We start from the raw sequence: 24,855 nt of genomic DNA on the forward strand, positions 1-24,855 counted from the left end.
TTCTAACTCATAAAAAATGCTAGCAAGAGTCAGCTAACAATGGAGTCAATAGAAGTCGCTCTATTCCGCCTATAAAATGTTCTAAAAAAAAAAACCTCTATACAGGTTTTATATACACACGGTAAGTACATTCATACTAACATGTAATATATTCATACTTTGATCATTTTAAGCATGCAGCGGCGTATTCATTTCACAGACACATCACAACGTTCACTTTGTGGGCGGTATAGCTCGGTTGGTAGAGTGGCCGTGCCAGCAACTTGAGGGTTCCAGGTTCGATCCCCGCTTCCGCCATCCTAGTCACTGCCATTGTGTCCTTGGGCAAGACACTTTACCCACCTGCTCCCAGTGCCACCCACACTGGTTTAAATGTAACTTAGATATTGGGTTTCACTATGTAAAGCGCTTTGAGTCACTAGAGAAAAAGCGCTATATAAAATATAATTCACTTCACTTCACTTTCCCTTCAACAACAAGACGACTACTAACCATGGCAGACTTGATGAGAGACAACAAACATTATTTTGGGACAAATGATGATCCAGAAACTTCTACTTTTGATCCTGAATATAAGGAGGATGATTTACAAGTTTTGGAAGTTGTGTGCTAAACAGATGCAGCTTTAGTCAAACACTAAGCATCATGTAGCAGTATTGCTAAGTGCTAAACAAGAACATAATAAAACAATCACTTACTGTACAATATCTGCTCTCACTGGGATAAAAACTGATGGGATACTTAAATCTTCTAGTTTACATGAAGAATTCATCATAATACTCACAAAGGGTTTAACAAAAAAAAAAGGTGCCGCCACAAGCGTCTTTTCGTGTTTTTCTCGGGTCTAAGTTGGATGTCAAAGTTGACCAACTTGTGGGTTTATGTCCACAACCTTCTACTGTCCAAGTGAGAGGCATGATTTATCATCTAGAATTTACTTTCACCAACTCAGAGGCCATGCAGCAGCTCAATATGGCAGCATAAGCTAGTTAGCTCTCTGTGATCACGGCACCGCTAAAAGTAGTTCCTATTTTTTAGTGCTTTTGATAACAATATCGCTAATACTTGTTAATATTCAGGTCACGACATGGAACTGGAGTATTGTTGGTGTTTTAAAAAAAAATTTTTAGGGGGATTTATGGGCGTAATAGTGTACTCCGATTAGCTGCACTGTGATCCACCTCTTACTTGCCATATTTTACGAGTTAGAATGCATAAAACAATAAAAACACACGTGTTCTTGTCTTACATAAGGATTGTGAATGGTAGGCATCATTCAGAACAACAGTGCAGCTCCCTTTAAGGTCAATGCTATCAAGAGAATTGACTAATGATTGACACAGAGTCCGAGTCACTGTTAAGATGTAGTTACGCACAAAGCGTGTGGTTTGTCCCCGAGCACGTGTGTGTTGAGCTGTGTCACAGTTCAGTGTGTTAATAGGGCCTCAGACACACACACACACACACACACACACACACACACACACACACACACACACACACACACTGCTACTACCCCTCAGGGGAAATGTGTGCAATGGTCAGACATTGACAAGGACTATATTTAACCCAGTCTGCCGCTCACACCAGCGCCTTCCAGCAGCTGGATGATGTGGATTTCAAGGCACAATGCTCACCCTGACTGGAGGCAGACTGAAAAATGAGGGAGAAGTCACACTATAGCAGGGGTGTCAAACTCAAATACAGAGTGGGCCAAAATTTTAAACTGAACAAAGCCGCGGGCCAAAGTTGAACAAATTAACCTTTTAATAGGGACCCAAACAAGTTTTGCATTGAATATTGAACAAGCAAGGCTTATATAACTTTATAGTGACATGCAAAATCGAGTTTCAAATAATAATAATAATTATTATTATTAAAAAATATCAATGGCATATCAAATACAATTTAAATAAAAATTGAATGGCTCTTTTCTATTTGCAGCCTTCTGAGGTAAATATCAACATAAACTTTTTCCACAGGCTAATAAATTTGAAAATAGAATAACAATGAATAAAACAACCATTCAGGACTTTAAACTGTTCAGTTTGCAACACACTGATCTAATCTGATGTGCCCAAGCCAGATACCTGCCATCTTTTCTTGGATGCTAGTTCATTAATGTCGGGACTCAGGCTTTGAGCTGAGGCAACCTTCATTATCGAACGAAGGTGTTCATGGTGAATGTGGAAATACTGTCAAAGCGCTTTGAGTACCTTGAAGGTAGAAAAGCGCTATGCAAGTATAACCCATTTATTATTTATTTATCAGTCAAAAATGGATGGATGGATTATATCTCGTCCACCCAGACCACTATCTTGGGGGCGTGCCTTAAAGACACTGCCTTTAACGTACTCAACGAGCAATCGTCACGTCCGCTTTTCATCCATTCTAGCATCGTTCAGACCCAGTCACAAGATATGTGCGGCTTCTGTACGCACACACGAGTGAATGCAACGCATACTTCATCAACAGCGATACAGGTTACACTGAGGGTAGCCAAATAAAAAACTTTAACACTGTTAGAAATATACGCCACAGAACAAATACCCAGAACCCTTTGCAGCACTAACTTTTCCGGGACGCTACAAGGTGTGTGTGTGTGTGGGGGAGGTTTGGAGGTAGCGTCCCGGAAGAGTTAGTGCTGCAAAGGGTTCTGGGTATTTGTTCTGTTGTGTTTATGTTGTGTTACGGTGCAGATGTTCTCCCGAAATGTGTTTGTCATTCTTGTTTGGTGTGGATTCACAGTGTGGCGTTTATTTCTAACAGTGTTAAAGTTGTTTATACGTCCACCCTCAATGTAACCTGTATCGCTGTTAAAAATAATAATAATAATCAATTTTATTTATAAGGTGCCTTTCTGGGCACTCAAGGACACCGTACAAAATCACAACAATAAAATCAAATTGGATAAAAAAAATAAAATAAATAAATAAAAAACTGTTGATGAAGTATACCTTGCATTCAATTGTGTGTGCGTGCAGAAGCCGCACGTATTATGTGACTGGGCCAGCACTCGTTGGACTGGCTGAAAAGCTGACGTGACGATTTTCGGGAGGGGTGCTGAAGTTTGGAAGACTCCCGGGAGGGTTGGCAAGTATTAGAATTAGCGGTGAATGCGGTGTTACCGCGGCACCGCCGCAATATATAATCGGCGGGCCAGCTTTAGTGTTAATTTGATATCGCCTCAAGGGCCAAGTGAAATTACACGGCGGGCCAAATTTGGCCCGCGGGCCAGAGTTGGATACCCATGCACTACAGTATTTGGTGACTGCACTACAACTGGATTAAAAGTCTGTCCATGAAGGTGATCACATTTTAAACACAACCATTTCTATGTTGTCTAGCAATAGTCGACCTTACCATTAAGTACAGTGGGAGCCGCTTATGTCGATGCCCCTTTAAATGTTGCACTGATATCAACATAACCCACACCAACCATTTACTTGCCACTTTAGATAGCGATATACTGTGTTTTCCAGACTATAGAGGTATATAAGCCGCACCCACTAAACTTTAGAAAACACAAATATTTAAAAGTTTAAGTACCACTGATACTCACGCACACACTAGGTGTGGTGAAATTAACCTCTGCATTTGACCCATCACTCTTGATCACCCCCTGGGAGGTGAGGGGAGCAGTGAGAAGCAGCGGTGGCCACGCCCGGGAATAATTTTGGTGATTTAACCCCCAATTCCAACCCTTGATGCTGAGTGTCAAGCAGGGAGTTAATGGGTCTCATTTTTATAGTCCTTGGTATGACTCGGCCGGGGTTTTGAACTCACGACCTACCGATCTCAGGGCGGACACTCTAACCACAAGGCCACCGAGCAGGTTTTCCATGTATTAGGGGCGGCATGGCGTAGTGGGTAGAGCAACCGTGCCAGAAACCTGAGGGTTGCAGGTTCGCTCCTCGCCTCTTACCATCCAAAAATCGCTGCCGTTGTGTCCTTGGGCGGGACACTTCACCCTTTGCCCCCGGTGCCACTCACACCGGTGAATTGAATGATGAATGATAGGTGGTGGTCGGAGGGGCCGTTGGCGCAAATTGCAGCAACGCTTCCGTCAGTCTACCCCAGGGCAGCTGTGGCTATGAAAGTAGCTTACCACCACCAGGTGTGAATAAATGATGGGTTCTACATGTAAAGCGACTTTGGGTACTTAGAAAAGCGCTATATAAATCTCAGGTATTATTATTATTATTATTATTAGCCGCACCGGACCTTTAAGTCGCATATATATACATGTTGTGAAATTAGTTATTTACACATAAATATTTTGTAAATGTTTTTAATTGTTTCCAAACAGTGTCTGTAACACAGCAGTAAAACGGCTGATCAAACAAAACAAAAGTCATCGTCATGGACCCACGAGCTGCTGAAGCTCGCTCTCCAATCAGCTAAACAGACTCAATAAGAGGAGTGGTCCACTCCCGGCTCGCTCTCCAATCAGCTAAACCAGTGGTTCTTAACCTTGTTGGAGGTACCGAACCCCACCAGTTTCATATGCACATTCACCGAACCCTTCTTTAGTGAAAAATAAAATGTAGGAATGTCGTAGAGACATGAAAACAAATACCTCTATGTAGGTCTGACTTAGACCTAGATTTCATACATTAACATCCTTCAGCAAAAATCAACAGGAAGTTGGCAATTCCCCCTTCAAAACAAAAGTTTACTAAAAACAGCCACTTTTGCCTCTTTGAGCTGTAATTTGACCCCCTTAACATGCTTCAAAACTCACCAAACTGGACACACACATCAGGACTGGCAAAAATTGCAATTTAACAAAAGAAACCAACCCCAAAACTCTAAATTGCGCTCTAGCGCCCCCTAGGAAGAAAACACAGACACAACTGCTCCTAGGAAGAAAACTCAGACACAACTGCATGTAACTTCCAGTAGGAATGTCTTAGAGACATGAAACAAATACCTGTGTACATGTAGGTCTCACTTAGACCTACATTTCATATATTGACAACCCCCAGCAAAAATCAACAGGAAGTTTGCAATTCCCCCTTCAAAACAAAAGTTTTGTAAAAACCGGTCACCTTTTTTCAAACATTATCTCCTCTGAGCGCTTTTGTCGTGTCGGCTTCAAACTAGCACAGGAGAGAGATTGAACCCTTCTGATTAAAAGTTGACGAAAGAGTTTTAATTACTGCTCCGGTTTGGATTTTATGTGCCGTCAAAGTCGGTCCCGTCCATCGCTGCTTGCATCTTTAATTCAGCATTGTTTTCTTCATGTTTGCTTCTTTTAGGGATATCAAACCTGACAACATCCTTTTGGATAGAAACGGCCACATCCGCTTGGCTGACTTTGGCTCCTGCCTAAAACTCATGGAGGATGGAACGGTAAGTTTATGCTGCTATGTTGTTAAAACAGCAAAAGTCCACACATTTGTTTTTTTCATGCTTGAAGTAAGAAATTATTACTTTAAAAAAGTAGTTTTATACTTGTGAGTGTCGATGACACAGCTTTGCAACAGTTGATATTCTAGTTTCAAGCATGTTTTACTCAATATAGGTTATAATATCTCAGCAACAAGCTCTAATATCTTACTGAGATCATTTAGGACCAAAACCCTTAAAAGAAGTAAAACACTCTAACATAAAATCTGCTTAGTGAGAAGAATGATCTTATCAGACAGAAAATAAGCAAATATCACCCTTATTTGAGATATTTCATCTCTTAGATTTCACTTTTTGCACTGTACATTTTAGAATAAATTCATATTTTTTCCATATATTAGCCACACCGAACTGTAAGCCGTAGATATATACGCTATTTACACATAAATATTCTGTACATGTTTATTTACATACCTTAATTGTTTCCTAACAGTGTCTGTAAAACGGCAGTAAAACGGCTGATCAAACAAAACAGAAGTCATCGCCATGGACCCACTAGCTGTGGAAGCTAGCTCTCCAATCAGCTAAACCGACTCAATAAGAGGAGTGGTCCACTCCCGGCTAGCTCTCCAATCAGCTAAACCGACTCAATAAGGGGATTGGTCCACTCCCGGTTAGCTCTCCAATCAGCTAAACAGACTCAATAACTCCACGGTGACATTTTGGTGAATTTACTGAGGAATTTGTGAAACTGAAACAATAAAAAAAGAATGCCGTTTTAAGTTAATAACACTAACACAGACACTAGTAAACATGTTAGCATACTACCTAATGCTAACGACGCAAGCTTGATGACATTACGATAGCACATACAAATATGCATGAAAACACTCCTACAGACATCACACATGGCACGCTTTAGTAAGTAAGAATTGTTTGTTATATTGTAAAACTTACAAACGTTGCTTGGACTGATGAAGAATCCATACGAGTAGAAATGCTATGGACGATTAGAAGACTGAACTACACTTGTACTTTCTGTTCAAAGCTTCAAACAGAGACACATGTACACATTCACCTGCAGTAAGCAATTTCGTCCATGAGATGGCACCGTAGCACAAACATTAACACACCATTTATTTGCCTTCACATGTGCTGAATGAAAACTATTTGCTTTATGGCTGTTAGCGAAGAAAAATCCATAAGGCGCAAGGTTCAAAGCGTAGGAAGCGGCTTAATTACGGTAGAATTGAGGGAAAACTAATTGTAAAAACTAGAGATGTCCGATATTCCGATATTGTCCAACCGATACTGATATATATAGTCGTGGAATTAACACATTATTATGCCTAATTTTGTTGTGATGCCCCGCTGGATGCATTAAACAATGTAACAAGGTTTTCCAAAATAAATCAACTCAAGTTATGGAAAAAAAATGCCAACATGGCACTGCCATATTTATTATTGAAGTCACAAAGTGCATTATTTTTTTTAACATGCCTCAAAACAGCAGCTTGGAATTTGGGACATGCTCTCCCTGAGAGAGCATGAGGAGGTTGAGGTGGGGGGTGTATATTGTAGCGTCCCGGAAGAGTTAGTGCTGCAAGGGGTTCTGGGTATTTGTTCTGTTGTGTTTATGTTGTGTTACGGTGCGGATGTTCTCCCGAAATGTGTTTGTCATTCTTGTTTGGTGTGGGTTCACAGTGTGGCGCATATTTGTAACAGTGTTAAAGTTGTTTATACGGCCACCCTCAGTGTGACCTGTATGGCTGTTGACCAAGTATGCTTGCATTCACTTGTGTGTGTGAAAAGCCGTAGATATTATGTGACTGGGCCGGCACGCAAAGGCACTGCCTTTAAGGTTTATTGGCGCTCTGTACTTCTCCCTACGTCCGTGTACACAGCAGCGTTTTAAAAAGTCATAAATTTTACCCTTTGAAACCGATACCAATAATCTTGAAACCGATACCGATAATTTCCGATATTACATTTTAAAGCATTTATCGGCCAATAATATCGGCAGTCCGATATTATCGGACATCTCTAATTAAGAGTATGTGAAAGTTTGACTCCTACCTTGTTTACTTCCATGACGACCTCCTTAAAGTTTTGTAATCAATCAGAAATATCAAGCTGCTCAAATGCGACAAACATGGATAAGTGGGGCGAGTGTTTTGCCTTTTTCCCATCATGGTTTGTAACGGATTTAAATGAGTGTAATTTTTTATTTTTTATGGTTAATGGATGTTTTTATAATGTCCACAAAGGTTGTTACGGGTGACCATGTCTGTTGACATTTTGTTTTGGTTGAATTATTATTATTTTTTTTGCACCATGACTCGGGAAGGTTGTTTGTATTGGGTCAATATAAGTAAATGCTGCGCATAGTTAAAGGTCATTGACCAGAATTTTTTACTTTGTCCACTCGATGTCGACATAATAGCAGCATCTAAATTGTCAGATTATTAAAATGAACAACGTCTCCCTGTGGGTTAAATTCCTATTTCAATTTGTGAGGTCTCGTGGGCCAAATTGAAGACGTCAGTGGGCCGTAGTTTGGACACCCCTGCTCTAGAAGGACTAGAAAAGGGAAAGACGTGTGTTGCTGTCTCAAAGATTGTGGATGTTGGGCAAAAATCCCCAAGTTTGTCACTAATTAACAAGACGGGTCTTTTGGTCACTGACTGCTTTGGTCCACACCCTAGGTCCAGTCGTCCGTGGCTGTGGGAACCCCAGATTATATCTCTCCAGAAATCCTCCAGGCCATGGAGGATGGCAAAGGCAAGTACGGACCCGAGTGCGACTGGTGGTCCCTGGGCGTTTGCATGTACGAAATGCTGTACGGCGAAACTCCCTTCTATGCGGAGTCCCTGGTTGAAACCTACGCCAAAATCATGAACCATCAGGTGAGCTCATGAGCGTGTGTGTCTGTACCAGCCTTTGATGTCGCCACCTGTCACATGTCCTCAACCTTGTTCCGCAGGAGCGATTCCAGTTCCCTCAGCAGATTACGGATGTCGTTTCAGAGGACGCCAAGGATCTCATACGTCGGCTCATTTGCAGCCGGCAGTACCGAATAGGACAGAACGGGATTGAAGACTACAAGCAACATCCCTTCTTTTCTGGTACGACCTGGTCTTGACTCTACAGGTGCTTCCCAATTGAGAGGTCATCAGGTGTGCTGCGGCAATGCAAAGTTCATCCATCTCTGCCCACCATGTCAAGTAACCCAGAGAACAATGAAACTAGGGCTGCAACAACTAATCCATTAAATCGATTATAAAAATAGTTGGCGATTAATTTAGTCATCGATTCGTTGGATCTATGCTATGCGCATAGCAATTATTATTGTTATTATTATTATAATTTTTTTTATAAACCTTTATTTATAAACTGCAACATGTACAAACAGCTGAGAAACAATAATCAAAATAAGTACGGTGCCAGTATGCTGTTTTTTTTCCAGTAAAATACTGGGAAGGATAGACATGTACCGTATTTTCCGCACTATAAGGCGCACTGGATTATTAGCCGCACCTTCAATGAATGGCATATTTCATAACTTTGTCCACCAATAAGCCGCCCCGGACTATAAGCCGCGCCTACGCTGCGCTAAAGGGAATGTCAAAAAAACAGTCAGATAGGTCAGTCAAACTTTAATAATATATTAAAAACCAGCGTTCTAACAACTCTGTTCACTCCCAAAATGTACGCAAATGTGCAATCACAAACATAGTAAAATTCAAAATAGTGCAGAGCAATAGCAACATAATGTTGCTCGAACGTTAATGTCACAACACACAAAATAAACATAGCGCTCACTTTCTGAAGTTATTCTTCATTCGTAAATCCTTCGTCTTCGGTGTCCGAAGTGAAAAGTTGGGCAAATTTACGATCCACTGGCAGATGTTGGCGTCGTCTGGCGCTGCCTCCTCGTCTTAGTGAAGGTGTGTTCGCCTTCTGTCTTCCATTGTTCCCACGCAGTTAGCAGTCTAGCTTCGAATGCCCTGTTGACACCAATATCTAGCGGCTGGAGGTCTTTTGTCAATCCACCCGGAATGACGGCGAGTATTGAATTAAGCGCGTAAGCGTGTCTCTCAATGTGCTGTTATGAGCTAGCAAATATAACAACTACACTACCCAGCATGCAACGATAGTTACGAGCATGCGCGGTAGCCCTGAGAAGCGTTGTTGTATGCTGGGAGTTCGAATGTGGTTATGAGCACGCTGCGAGTAAACGTTGAGAACTCAGTTAACACGCCTCGTCTGCATTATTTATAATTAGACAGACAACACACTTAATAGGAGCCATTTTGGGGTCTTTACATAAACACACAAATGGAAATGAAACGTCACATATCCCAGCATGCACCGCGCGCTTCTTCTACGGGGAAAAAAGATGGCGGCTGTTTACCGTAGTTGCGAGACCTAAACTTTATGAAAATGAATCTTAATATTTATCCATATATAAAGCGCACCGGGTTATAAGGCGCACTGTCAGCTTTTGAGAAAATTTGTGGTTTTTAGGTGCGCCTTATAGTGCGGAAAATACGGTAGTTTGTCTCTTTTATCCGATTATTAATCGATTAAGCAAAGTAATAATCGGCAGATTAATCGATTATCATATTAATCGTTAGTTGCAGCCCTAAATGAAACCCACTTGAGGAAAGAAGAAACATACTTTCCAACCTAAAGTGTGCGCGCCTCGGCTTCATGAAGACATTGATCTACACTACACACGTCAAACGCAGGGCCCGGGGGCTAGATTTGGCCCGCCCATTCATTTAAATTGGCCCACCCATTCATTAAAGTGGCCCGTCACTTCAATTAAAAACGGCTCGCCATGTCATTTACCCACTCACCTACTCAGTGGCCTAGTGGTTAGAGTGTCCGCCCTGAGATCGGTAGGTTGTGAGTTCAAACCCCGGCCGAGTCATACCAAAGACTATAAAAATGGGACCCATTACCTCCTTGCTTGGCACTCAGCATCAAGGGTTGCAATTGGGGGTTAAATCACCAAAAATTATTCCCGGGCGTGGCCACCGCTGCTGCTCACTGCTCCCCTCACCTCCCAGGGGGTGATCAAGGGTGATGGGTCAAATGCAGAGAATAATTTCGCCACACCTAGTGTGTGTGTGACAATCATTGCTACTTTAACTTTAATATGGACCGCCATGTCATTTAAATTCATCTGTCACGTCTTTTAATGGGTCGCGTCATTTAACTAGGCCTGCCATGTCATTCAATGTGGTCTGCCACATCATTTAACATGGAGTGTTACCTCATTATTGTGGCCCGCTATGTAACTCAATGTGGTCTGCCACATCATTTAAAATGGTCCATCACGTCATTAAAAGAGGCCCGCCATGTAATTCTAAGGTGGTTCATCACGTCATTTAAAATGGCCCGTCACGTCATTTGATTTGGCCCGCAATGTCATTGAATGTGGTTTGCCACATTATTGAATGTGGCCTGTTACTTCATTGTTGTGGCCCACCAAGTAATTCAATGTGGTCCGTCACGTCATTTAAATTGGCCCGCCATGTCATTCTAAGGTGATTCATCATGTCATTTAATGTGTCACATCATTTAAACTGTCACGTCATTTAACTTGGCCCGCAATGTCATTCAACGTGGGTTGCCACGTTATTTAAAGTGGCCTGTTACCTCCTTATCGTGGCCCGCCATGTAATTCAATGTGGTCTGTCTCGTCATTGTATGTGGCCCGCAATATCATTCAATGTGGTTTGCCACATTATTTAAAGTGGCCTGTTACTTCCTTATTGTGGCCCGCCATGTAATTAAATGGGGTCTGTCACGTCATTTAAAATGGCCCGCCATATCATTTTAAGGTGGTTCATCATGTCATTTAAAATGGCCCGTCATTCAAGTTGGCCCGCAATGTCATTCAATGTGGTCCGTCACGTCATTTAAATGGTCCGCCATGTCATTCTAAGGTGGTTCATCATGTCATATAATGTGTCACATCATTTAAACCGTCACGTCATTTAATTTGGCCCGCAATGTCATTCAATGTGGTTTGCCACATTATTGACTGTGGCCTGTTACTTCATTGTTGTGGCCCACCATGTAATTCAATGTGGTCCGTCACATCATTTAAATTGGCCCGCCATGTCATTCTAAGGTGATTCATCATGTCATTTAATGTGTCACATCATTTAAACTGTCACGTCATTTAACTTGGCCCACAATGTCATTCAAGTGGTTTGCCACATTATTTAAAGTGGACTGTTACCTCCTTATTGTGGCCCGCCATGTAATTCAATGTGGTCTGTCTCGTCATTGTATGTGGCCCGCAATGTCATTCAATGTGGTTTGCTACATTATTTAATGTAGCCTGTTATCTCATTATTGTGGCCTGCCATGTAATTCAATGGGGTCCGTCACGTCATTTAATGCGGCCTGCCATATCATTTTAAAGTAGTTCATCATGTCATTTAATGTCACGTCATTTAAAATTGGCCCATCACGTCATTTAAGTTGGCCCGCCATGTAATTCAATGTGGTCTGCCATGTAATTCAATGTTGTCCGTTACCTCATTATTGTGGTCCGTTACGTCATTATTATGGCCCGCCATGTAATTCGACATGGTCTGCCACAACATTTAAAAGTGGTCCGCCACCTCATTAAATGTGGCTCGTCACGTCATTTAACTTGGCCCGCCATGTCATTCAACATGGTCCTTTACCTCATTATTGTGTCCTGCCACGTAATTTATCGTGGTGTGCCACATCATTTGTTGTGACCCGCCATATCATTTAAAGTGGCCGGCCATCTCATTAATGTGGCTCATCATGACATTCAATGTGGTCCGTTATCATTATTGTGGCCCGTCACGTCATTCAGCGTAGTCTGCCACGACATTTAATGTGGTCGGTCACATCATTCCAAGTGGCCCGCCACATCAATGAATAATGAATTGTGACGTGGCCCTAAGTAAAAAAGAGTTTGACACTGCTGAAATCTAAATTTGACACCAGCAGTTAGCATCATCAAAATAATTCTGTGCCTGCTGCAGATCAGAAATCAAAGTTTGTCGTAAAAAACTAAATGAGGTCTTAGGTTTGAGTCAACTCTTTCATGTTCAGGCATTGACTGGGACAACATCCGCTTGTGTGAGGCCCCCTACATCCCCGAGGTCAGCAGTCCCACAGACACCTCCAACTTCGACGTGGACGACGACAGTCTCAAGAACTCGGTACGTGTGTCAGACCTTGTGGCTTGTAGACCACATTAAATGTCCTTCCATATTCTCAGGAGACCATGCCCCCACCTTCTCACACCGCCTTTTCTGGACACCACTTCCCCTTTGTTGGCTTCACCTACACCAGTAAATGGTAAGTCAACCACACATCTTTTTTCTACACCCTGTCTGGGTCTTGAATAACCTCAACCACCAGCGTGCGCCTACTTTTCACCTCTTTTTTCCTACATGCTTGGGCTTTCTGCCGTCAGCTCAGCTTCTCTTGAAAGCCCAAAGGTGTTAAAAAGAGGGGTTGTCTCACTTTTAACCAATGTCCTCCCGAGCTTTGGTATTTTGTCAAAATAAGAGTCTGGCCAATAAACCAGTTAAGTGCTACCCGTGGGAAAGCGACAAAGCCACCTTATCTCTTCAAGGCTCAGCGATAATGGTCTTTTCCAGTCTTTTTCTTCTTCCTCTTCTCCCCGTCACTCGTACACGTGCTACTTCGACTCTCCTAACGTTGCTCAGTGTCGCCCTTTGTAAATAACAATATATCAATAATAAATGTTACTGTTTATCTGTAAATAACAATATGTCAATAATAATCAGTGTTTATCTGTAAATAACAATATATAAATAATAAAGGTCAGTGTTTATCTGTAAATAATACATAATAAATGCAAGTGTTTATCTGTAAATAACAATAATAAATGCAAGTGTTTATCTGTAAATAATTTATAAATAATACATGTCTGTGTTTATCTGTAAATAACAATATATCAATAATAAAAGTTAGTGTTTATCTGTAAAAACAATGTCAATAGTAATCATTGTTTATCTGTAAATAACAATATATAAATAATAAATGTCAGTGTTTATCTGTAAATAATACATAAATAATAAATGCAAATGTTTATCTGTAAAAAACAATTTATAAAAGGGACAAGCGGTAGAAAATGGATGGATGGATGGACATGTCAGTGTTTATCTGTAAATAACAATATATCAATAATAAATGTTAGTGTTTATCTGTAAATAATGTCAATAATAATCAGTGTTTATCTGTAAATAACAATATATAAATAATAAATGTTAGTGTTTATCTGTAAATAATACATAAATAATAAATGTCAGTGTTTATCTGTAAATAATACATAAATAATAAATGCAAGTGTTTATCTGTAAATAACAATTTATAAATAATACATGTCAGTGTTTAACTGTAAATAACAATATATCAATAATAAATGTCAGTGTTTATCTGTAAATAATACATAAATAATCAATGCAAATGTTTATCTGTAAATAACAATTTATAAAAGGGACAAGCGGTAAAAAATGGATGGATGGATGGACATGTCAGTGTTTATCTGTAAATAACAATATGTCAATAGTAATCAGTGTTTATCTGGAAATAACAATACATAAATAATAAATGTAAGTGTTTATCTGTAAATAACAATATGTCAATAATAATCAGTGTTTATCTGTAAATAACAACATATAAATAATAAATGTTAGTGTTTATCTGTAAATAACAATATATAAATGTCAGTGTTTATCTGTAAATAACAATATATCATTAACACATGTCAGTGTTTATCTGTAAATAACAATACATAATTATAAATGTCAGTGGTTATCCGTAAATAACAATTTATAAATAATGTCAGTGTTTATCTGTAAATAACAATATATAAATAATAAATGTCAGTGTTTATCTGTTAATAACAATATATAAATATAAATGTCAGTTGTTATCTGTAAATAACAATTTATAAATAATGTCAGTGTTTATCTGTAAATAACAAAATAAAGAATAAATGTCAGTGTTTATCTGTAAATAATATATAAATAATGCATGTCAGTGTTTATCTGTAAGTAACAATTCAAATGGCGTCAAAATATATATATATTTTTAATGAAATATGAATAAAGGTAGGGCTGTCAGACAAAACATTTAATCGAGATTAATCACATTTTGCCTGGAATAATAAAATATAATTAGATTCAGTTGACAAAATTCAGTTCCAAAAATGGAGTGTCAGGAAAGAGCTTTGGCATTAAAGACACAAATGAACCTCCACACACTTGGTTCCCCTCTCAGCACCATATCTGACCGGGGTTGCCTGCGACAACTGTCCGGGGAAGCCAGCAAGGCAGGGCAGGACAAAGTGGACGTGGAGGTACAGCGCGGCTTGGACAACAGCCTGGCAGCAGAGGCCTACGAGAGGAGGATCCAGCGCCTCGAACAGGAGAAAGTGGAGCTGAGCCGCAAAGTTCAAGGTGAGGCACGGAAAAGAAGCAAAATGCTGCTTTGATGACATGTTTGGACCTCAAGCACTGGCAAGAAGTCAGAGTGAAAATGATTTTGTCTCTAAAGCATCAGTAGAGAGTAAAAACAAGTTGACTTTATTTGCTTATTTGAGTTTCATTGTATCCGTTCAACCATATCCAATTGTATTTACAATCAGCAAAGAATGTGAAAATACCGTCTAAACATCACAAAATGCCACAAATTCAGTCAGCTATTTTGAATATTCCGCTCCGAATACCTTCGGTAATTTCCGCAGATTCTACGTCACTGTAGTAACACTTCTGCACTCTGACCATATTATTAGGTCAGTCACACTGGAAATACACAAAAACGTTAAAGATGTGCTGTTTATCATTCACAATCCTTATGTAAGACAAGAACACACATGCTTGACTATTTTATGCATTCTAAAGTGTAAATAAATATCTAACAATTGAGTCAACAGATGGAGAGTCCTCTCATTATACTCTCTAAAATCATCCAGAAAGCGCCAATAATACTCCATTTACATGTCCGGGCCTGAAAATGAACCAAATATGAGTGATATTGTTATTATAAGCGCCAACGCAGACGGACTATTGATAGCAGTGAGCTGTTGCTATCTTACGCTGCTATCGTTGACACACTGAGCCGGCGGATGCTTCCGCTTGGTCTCAAACTTGCTAAAAGTAAATTCTAGATTATAATTCATGCATCTCTCACCTGCTAGTAGACTAATGTGGCCATGGGCCGACAGGCTGGTCCACTTTCACATCCCCCGAGATGGCGAAAAATACGCTAGTTGCGGCAACTTTTTTTTAAAATCTTTCATGAAGATTGTAATTGATTCTTCATCCAAACGGAATTATGTGAGCGTCCCGTCGGTCGGTATCCCAGCGAGAGTGGAAATATATATTTTCATGGTACCACATGTTTTCACAGTAAAAAAAACCTGGCAGTTTAGAATTAAAAAAACAACAACAATGGTACTTTTTTCCCAATTTAGGGTTCAATCCCGGGCTCGGGTTCTTTCTGTGTGGAGTTTGCATGTTCTCCCCGTGACTGTGTGGGTTCTCTTCGTGTACTGCGGCTTCCTCCCACATCCAAAAACATGCACCTTGGGATAGATTGATTGGCAACACTAAATGGTCCCTAGTGTGTGAATTAGAGATGCGCAGATAGGCAATTATTTCATCCGCAACCGCATCACAAAAGTCGTCATCCATCCGCATGCACCCGAACCAACATTTTATCAAAACCACACCCGCCCGCCATCCGCCAGTTGTTATATATCTAATATAGACGATGCAAGCATATTAGTGAGGTTATAAAGCTTTTGCCTGTTAAAGAAAGGAGACTGATCCAATGTAGCAGAGACATTCAATGCGTGATAATATTATTTATCATTATTATAGTATTATTGTCATTTCCATTAAGAAAGTGTTGACTATTGTTGCCAATGCCCTCAGATCAGGAGTGTGCGCAGTTCCAGCAAGCAGAACGATGTGCGCAGTTCCAGCAAGCAGAACGATGTGCGCAGTTCCAGCAAGCAGAACGATGCTTTTAAGAAGTTAAAAAAATGTTTTAGAAAGACCAGGCCTATATTTTCGTTAGGTAAAAAAAAATTTCTGAATTTATTTCAATGAATATTAACTTGTTAACGTTATAATGCTCAAATAGGGACGAGGGCGGGGTGCACAGTGAAGCAGTGAACAATTTCGCGACAAAGATGAACCTTTATTGATTGATCTGCAGCCATGACAAAATATCAGACAATCTCCATTGTCAACGACAGGTAGGAAAATAAAGATGAACACATAGCCTATGTTGTAAGCATATAGGCTCATATGTTTTTAAGTTGAAACAAAAAAATAAATAAAAAATGTGCCTCATAAGCCTTAGGCTGTCAATCACGCGCACAAACTTAAATTATACATTAACATATGAATGTCATCCCTATTTAAACAAAAATAAATTAAATAAATAATAATAATAAATTGCCTGCAACTTATTGGCCAAGACAAAAAGCTGAAGGGGGGAAATCAAACCCATCAGACTGCACTTTATCATCAAACTTGAATTATAATGAAAATAGACGGTCGCGACAAACAAAGCAGGCTAAATATCCTTACATTGTCGCCAATCGGAGATGCGCTTCACTTGAAAGCGAGGCCAAATAATTAACCCACAGTAGTATATCTCGAATAGAAAAAACCACAATAAACAATGCAATTGCCTTAATTCCTTTGCATTGTAGTGCGCCCAAACAACACGTAACCATCAAAATTATTTAGCTGACCGAACTCAATATAGGTTAGACATGGGCTTATTTGGTATAGCCTATAGGTAACGTAGACTAATTCGTTTAACATATCCAACCGTATGTCTACTTACTTTTTTTTTTGTTAGCACTATGCAGGAATAAAATGGCATCTACAGTGCCAGGATTCAGGCGAGAGCGCCTGGCCTCTAAAATGCGCCCTGCTGCGCTGAAGGAGTGCTCACTTGCGCCACTTGTTGCTGGGACATAGGATTCTCTTGGCAAGGTGTTGTAGTCGTGGGAATGATTGTCCTTGTTTCCCCCAAAAGGAAAGTAGATTTTCCTCTGCTGATCCGTCGAGATGCAAGTTTGTAGAGGAATAATCCTCTACTTCATCAACAAGCACAGGTGTATCCTCCTCCCATTCTGTGAAGTCAATCCTTTTCTTTTTCGGTGATGCACCATCAGCTCCACCTTAAGGACCGATAAAATCTATACGTTTTTCGTATGTGGGTAACAACATTTAACTATGTATATATATTTCCGAATTGGTTCAACCGCAACCCGCCCGCATCTATTTAAAATCTATTTTTTTCGTCATGTCACCCGCCCGACCCGCGGATTATCCGCGGACTCCGCGGTTGTGTCCGCAAACCGCGCATCTCTAGTGTGAATGTTGTCTGTCTGTCTGTGTTGGCCCTGTGATGAGGTGGCGACTTGTCCAGGGTGTACCCCGCCTTCTGCCCGAATGCAGCTGAGATAGGCTCCAGCACCCCCCGCGACCCCAAAAGGGACAAGCGGTAGAAAATGAATGGATGGATGTTGTACAATCCAATGTACATTTACAGTTAAATTCTGCCAGTTTTTTTTACGGTAAAGTCTACAGATGTATTTTTCCCCAAAGTGTTGGTAAAAAAAAAATACATATAATAATCAAACTCAGAGGCATTGTTCCAAGCGGCGCTGTGAGGGGAGCTATAACTGTAGGCTGACCATATTCTGAAATCCCAAAAAGAGGACACATATATGCGTGCCAAGGCCGGGACGAGGTGAAAATTTGCCAATGATACTCGAACTTGCTTTATAAATAATATATTTATTTAAATAAAGCATTTTTTCTCCTCTGTTGACAGCAGTGTTGGCGCTAGGAATTTTCCAAATGGGGTCCCACAGTAAATTTTTGGGGTCCCCCTTTTTTGTAAGCGCTTTGAAAAAAAAAGATAAACGTATGCATTATCCTGTTGTATCTCACATTCTATATTGTGTTTTGGAAAAAGGTTGTTATAAATGTTACTTAATTCATTTAAAAAAATAATAAAAAATATACATATATACATATGTAAATGTATTCAGTTATAAACATTTATTCACTTTTTTCTTTCCTTCATGAATCTAAACTTTACCGCTGCTGGTAGTTTTTTCGATGTTTTTATTTAATAAGTTGTAGGTGTATTTATTTCAGTATAAAAGTGTAAAAAGTGTTTTGCTTCGGTCATGATAGTGGTGCGCCAGGGCATACATACATTTTATATTTAACGCTTAAATCCCTGGAGTCTACATCAACTTCAGATCTATCACTCATTTCAAAATGTTTTTTTTTTTTTTTATGTTGTTTTTTTGTTTTGTTTTTTCCGCCCTTTTTTGTCAAACAAAACTATGTTTTAAATGGCAAACACACAAAATATGCAACATCTTCCACCAAATATATTTTTCAAAGTGGAATATTTGATGTGAAGTAATCGGAACCTTGGATAGGTCAATAATTCTTAAAAACATTGATTTTGATTCAATATTATGTTTTGAGCAATGAGAAAAAAACAGCTTTATTTTATTAGTCAACATTGCAACTTTTTCTAAATTACATTTAACCTTTAAGCTTTTTTATTTCACTTTTGTTATGTTTTTGTTTATTTTCATAGTATTTTTAGAATGTGCCGTGGGCCTTTAGAACATTAGCTGTGGGCCGCAAATGGCCTCCGGGGCACACTTTTGACACCCCTGCTATAGATAATAAAAAAATTAATCTGATAAATCTATGGATAAAAAGCAGACCCTGGCGATGCATGCGTGTTTATCATAACTCTCGCTCTCTCTGTCTCTGCCCCTCCCTCACCAATGCTACTGCGTGCACAATTTGTTTTGTTTTTAACCCCTTCTTAACCCTGAACGTACATTGAAAATACACGCAACCCTAACTCAAAATGCCGGACATTTGAGGCATTTAAGAAACTCCGCCCTGACAGCCCCGCAAAAGAGGACATGTCCTGGGAAAAGAGGACGTATGGTCAGTCTACATAACTGCGTTGTGGCCCTCAATGAAATTAAGTTCCTTTAAAGTTGTCCAACATCTGCCGCAGGGAAACAAACGGTCGACATCTTGGACGTGAATGCAAGCCAGCAAGTTCTGCTCTCGCCTGACTTTTGCTAAAGTGTCTGTTGACGTTGCAGAGACGACGCAGACCCTTCAGGCGCTTCAGCATCCGACAGCTGAAAGTCCCTTCACTGCAAGCAAGGAGGTGGAGATCAGGAGTCTGAAGACCGAGATCGACTACCTCAAGAAGCAACTCGCTGGTAGGACTCCGTGGTTGTTCATGCCAGCGCTAACAGTTCTTGCAGATTCTGGGATCAGCTGAGTGACTGTCTTGGTTTGTGCGTTTGTATGTATGTATAATTATATATGTGTGTTTGTGTATGTGTATGTGTATGTATGTGTGTATTAGGGCTGCAACGTCTAATCGATTAAATCGATTATAAAAATAGTTTCCGATTAATTTAGTCATCGATTCGTTGGATCTATGCTATGCGCATGCGCAGAGGCTTTTTTTTTTTTATTAACTTTTAAAAAATTTTTTTTATAAACCTTTATTTATAAACTGCAACATGTACAAACAGCTGAGAAACAATAATCAAAATAAGTATGGTGCCAGTATGCTGTTTTTTTTCAATAAAATACTGGAAAGGATAGAAATGTAGTGTGTCTCTTTTTTCCGATTATTAATCGAAGTAATAATCGACAGATTAATCGATTATCAAATGAATCGTTAGTTGCAGCCCTAGTGTGTATGTATGTATGTATGTATGTATGTATGTATGTATGTGTGTGTGTACGTATGTTTGTGTGTGTAAGAATGTGTATGTATATATATGTGTGTGTGTACGTATGTTTGTGTGTACGTATGTATGTATGTGTGTGTGTGTGTCTATGTATGTATGTATATATGTATGTGTGTGTGTGTTTCATGTGTGTATGTGCGTGCGTGTACGTATGTGCGTGTATCTATGTATGTACAGTATGTGTGTATGTATGTATGTGTGTGTGTATGTATGTATGTATGTATGTGTGTGTGTGTGTGTGTACGTATGTGTATGTGTGTGTGTGTGTGCGTACGTGTGTGTGCGTGTCTCTACGTGTGTGTGTTTGTGTGTGTGTGTGTCTATGTATGTATGTGTGTGTACATATGTACGTGTGTGTGTGTTTAATGTGTGTATGTGTGTGCATGTACCTATGTGTGTGTGTATCTATGTAGGTGTGCGTGTGTATGTGTGTGTGTACGTATGTTTGTGTGTGTAAGAATGTGTATGTATATGTGTGTACATACGTTTGTACACACAAACATATGTTTGTGTGTACGTATGTATGTGTGTGTGTGTCTATGTATGTATGTATGTATGTATGTGTGTGTGTGTGTGTGTGTGTGTGTGTGTGTGTGTGTGTGTGTACACATACGTACGTGTGTGTGTGTTTCATGTGTGTATGTGCGTGCGTGTATGTATGTGTGCGTGTATCAATGTATGTGTGTGTGTGTGTGTGTGTGTGTGTGTGTGTGTATGTATGTGTGTGTACGTATGTATATGTGTGTGTACATATGTACGTGTATGTGTGTATATATGTGTGTGTGCGTACGTGTGTGTGCGTGTATCTATGTGTGTGTGTTTGTGTGTGTGTGTCTATGTATGTATGTGTGTGTACATACGTACGTGTGTGTGTGTTTAATGTGTGTATGTGTGTGCGTGTACGTATGTGTGTGTGTATCTATGTAGGTGTGTGTGTACATGTGTGTGTGTGTATCTGTGTATAAATGTGTGTGTATGTATGTATATATGTGTGTGTGTGTGTGCGTACGTATGTGTGTGTGCGTGTATCTATGTGTGTGTGTGTTTGTGTTTCTATGTATGTATGTGTGTGTGTACATACATACGTGTGTGTGTGTGTTTAATGTGTGTATGTGTGTGCGAAATGTATGTATGTGTGTGTGTACGTATGTATGTATGTGTGTGTGTGTGTGTGTGTGTGTGCGTACGTGTGTGTGCATGTATCTATGTGTGTGCGTGTGTTTGTGTGTGTTTGTCTATGTATGTATGTATGTGTGTGTTTAATGTGTGTGCGTGTATGTATGTGTGTGCGTATCTATGTATGTGTGCGGGTGTATGTGTGTGTGTATAAATGTATTTGTGTGTATGTATGTATGTATGTATGTATGTGTGTGTGTATGTATGTATGTATGTATGTACGTACGTGTGTGTGTATGTATGTATATGTGTGTACGTGTGTATGTATGTGTTTGTGCGTATGTATGGGGATGGCGTGGCGCGGTTGGGAGAGTGGCTGTGCCAGCAACCTGAGGGTTCCTGGTTCGATCCCCACCTTCTACTAACCTCGTCATGTCCGTTGTGTCCTTGAGCAAAACACTTCACCCTTGCTCCTGATGGGTGGTGGTTAGGGCCTTGCATGGCAGCTCCCGCCATCAGTGTGTGAATGTGTGTGTAAATGGGTGAATGTGGAAATAGTGTCTTAGCGCTTAGAGCACCTTCAAGGTAGAAAAGAGCTATACAAGTATAACCCAATTTACCATTAATGTGTGTGTGTGTGTTTGTGTGTCAAAGACTCGGGCCAGTTGGACAAGCAGAGTGAAGACGTGACATCGGCACATCGGGAAGTGGAGGAAACATCCAGACATGTCAAGATGTTAGAGAAGCAATTGAAGACTCTGACAAAGGAGAGGGACGACCTGCACAAGGTGCACTAGTCACATCTGTTCTTCATCACACTTTAGATTTCATGCCCACGTTCTTTTTTTTTTGTCTCGATCCCGGTCAGGACTTTGTGGAAGTGGACGAGAAGTTGAAGTCTCAGTCAAAGGATCTTAAAGAAGCGCACGGCCAGAGAAAGCTGGTCATGAAGGATTTCTCGGAACTCAACGAGATCCTCTCAGACCTCAGGTAGGCTCACGTTGAACACACGTACTGGTTTACATCATGATTGGCAACTAAGACCTTCTATGCTATAGAGCAGTGGTCCCCAACCACCGGGTTAAAAAAAAAAGTTTTTTTTTCTTGTGCGGCCCGGTACCAATCGGTCCGCGGACCGGTACCGGGCCGCACAAGAAAAAAAAGAAAAAAAAATGTTTCTTCATTTTTTTATTTTTTTATTAAATCAACATAAAAACACAATATATACATTATATATCAATATATATCAATACAGTCTGCAGGGATACAGTCCGTAAGCACACATGATTGTATTTCTTTATAAAAAAAAAAAAAAAAAAACACCCGGAGAAGCAAAAGTAGATAACTTCCTGCCCCATCGCTCCCATAAGTAATATTATGGCGTATATTACGCCGTAGTTGATTGGTCGATATGTTCCTTGTGACCAATCAGGACATCTGTTATGACGTCATCATTCATAATGGTTATTACCGCCATTTTCCATATGTAAACGATGTCGGTTCTCGAGAGAAAGGACGCTTTACGAGTAAAAGAAATTGATAAACATGTCAAAAATAAGTTTCGATGGGACTGGATGGAAAGGGAAATCACTGATACTGTTGGGAAGAAGGAAGTTACGACTTTGTTCGGTGATTTTATTCGGAAAATCGATCGTCCCGGAAAGGTTTTGTGCAAGTGGTGTCATGATAATATTGACTATGGATCACGAGGTTTCAAGGCTTTGGAAGTACATGCGAAACACCAAAAACATATGAAACAACTTGAAGCAAGGTATGTTCTATTAATGATGTTTTTATGTCTTTAAACACTGAAATATTTTCTTCAAATGGTGCTGTCTTTGTTAATTTTAGCATGTTAAATTGGACCTGGCTGGGGGCCTTCGTCCCCCAGACCCCCGGAAATTTTTTCAGTCTTTTTCATTGTGGTCAAATCACATGCCTGGCTATGAAACGTTAGCATGATGACATAGGAAAAGTTAGTAGGCACCAGGTATCGAAAGCCATGATTTTTAGGTGTAAAGGAACAAAATGATCAAAAGTGATAAGAGTGTTAAATTCTGAGACATTCAGAAGTGCGTGCAAGCTCACACTCAAATGCGTGAACCTCATGATTGGATGCTTTGTCAAAGAAGGACAAGTCAAATCGTCCGAGGTCCCCTTCAAGTGCACCTGTGTCACTTCATCACCTGACTCAACACACCTGCAGGTCGGAGAAGCAGCACCTGTGTCGCCAGCTCCGTGACAAGGAGGAGGAAGTGGAGAGTCAGAGTGGGAAAGTGGAGGCGCTGCGTCTTGAGGTGCGCAAGGCTGAGAAGGCCCGGAAAGAGGTGCACAATTCTTCTTCTTCTTGTTGCACCGTGTAGATTGTCTAATAAGTGCAACTGTTGTTGCAATGTGTAGATTGTGTAATACATGAGTGTGTCCATCAGATGGAGGCTCAGATGGAGGAGCAGACTGCAGAGGCTGTGAAGGACAGGAAGCTGAAGGATCGCAACGAACAGTACAGCCGGCAGCTGGAGGAGGAGCTGCAAGGGCTGAAGGTAGGCACTTACTTGTGCGGCCTTAGGGGTTAGGTGTGTTTCATTACAATTATTATAACAATTCATGATTCATCCCGATTACAAATCGATTAATACTTTTCAAAAATTATGTAAAAATTGTAATTATTTTATTTTATTTTTAGGCCATCTCTATGCGGCCAGAATGTAAATTTGTAACCTATAGTTATAATTACTATACCAAATGATGTGATGGTCTGCATTAAATGGCGTGATGGACCACACTAATGAGGTGATGTACCAAGTTAAATGACGTGACGCTCCACCTTAAATGAGGTGACAGTCCGCCTTAAATGAGGTGATGTGACGGTCCCCCTTAAATGGCGTGACGGACCACATTAATGAGGTGACGTACCAAGTTAAATGAGGTGACGCTTCGCGGGCCGCATTGAATGAGGTGAAGGATCCGCCTTAAATGAGGTGAAGGATCCGCCTTAAATGAGGTGACGGTCCGCCTTAAATGAGGTGAAGGATCCGCCTTAAATGATGTGAAGCACCACATTAATGAGGTGATGGTCCGCCTTAAATGACGTGAGGCGCCACACTAATGAGGTGACGTACCAAGTGAAATGAGGTGACGCTCCGTATTAAATGAGTTGAAGGATCCGCCTTAAATGAGGTGACGGTCCGCCTTAAATGAGACCCCGACTTAAACAAGTTGAAAAACTTATTCGGGTGTTACCATTTAGTGGTCAATTGTACGGAATATGTAATGTGCAACCTACTAATAAAAGTCTCAATCAATCAATCAATGGTGACGTACAAAGTTAAATGAGGTGACGGTCCGCCTTAAAGGATGTGAAGCACCACATTAAGAGGTGACGGTCTGCCTTAAATGACATGTGGCACCACACTAATGAAGTGACGTACCAAGTTAAATGATGTGACAGTTCACATTAAATGAGGTGACGTACCAAGTTAAATGAGGTGACGCTCCGCGGGCCGCATTAATGA

The 24,855-nt window shown here is 40.3% G+C and overlaps 1 protein-coding gene across 2 annotated transcripts in view; it reads left to right on the forward strand.

Annotated features, from left to right (window-relative positions):
- The window catches only part of cdc42bpab (CDC42 binding protein kinase alpha (DMPK-like) b), a 253,034-nt gene that overhangs the window by 142,791 nt on the left and 85,388 nt on the right, over positions 1-24,855 (forward strand). For both annotated transcript variants that reach the window (XM_061987401.2, XM_061987402.2), the window contains exons 6-16: positions 5,262-5,355; positions 8,058-8,258; positions 8,336-8,477; positions 12,463-12,572; positions 12,632-12,711; positions 14,665-14,843; positions 19,562-19,684; positions 21,998-22,131; positions 22,212-22,333; positions 23,550-23,670; positions 23,773-23,883. In XM_061987401.2, the coding sequence (XP_061843385.2) occupies positions 5,262-5,355; positions 8,058-8,258; positions 8,336-8,477; positions 12,463-12,572; positions 12,632-12,711; positions 14,665-14,843; positions 19,562-19,684; positions 21,998-22,131; positions 22,212-22,333; positions 23,550-23,670; positions 23,773-23,883 (1,417 nt within the window). The remainder of the gene's footprint in view (positions 1-5,261; positions 5,356-8,057; positions 8,259-8,335; positions 8,478-12,462; positions 12,573-12,631; positions 12,712-14,664; positions 14,844-19,561; positions 19,685-21,997; positions 22,132-22,211; positions 22,334-23,549; positions 23,671-23,772; positions 23,884-24,855) is intronic.

Source organism: Nerophis lumbriciformis, linkage group LG26 (assembly GCF_033978685.3).
Source record: "Nerophis lumbriciformis linkage group LG26, RoL_Nlum_v2.1, whole genome shotgun sequence".
NCBI classification, from domain to species: domain Eukaryota; kingdom Metazoa; phylum Chordata; class Actinopteri; order Syngnathiformes; family Syngnathidae; genus Nerophis; species Nerophis lumbriciformis.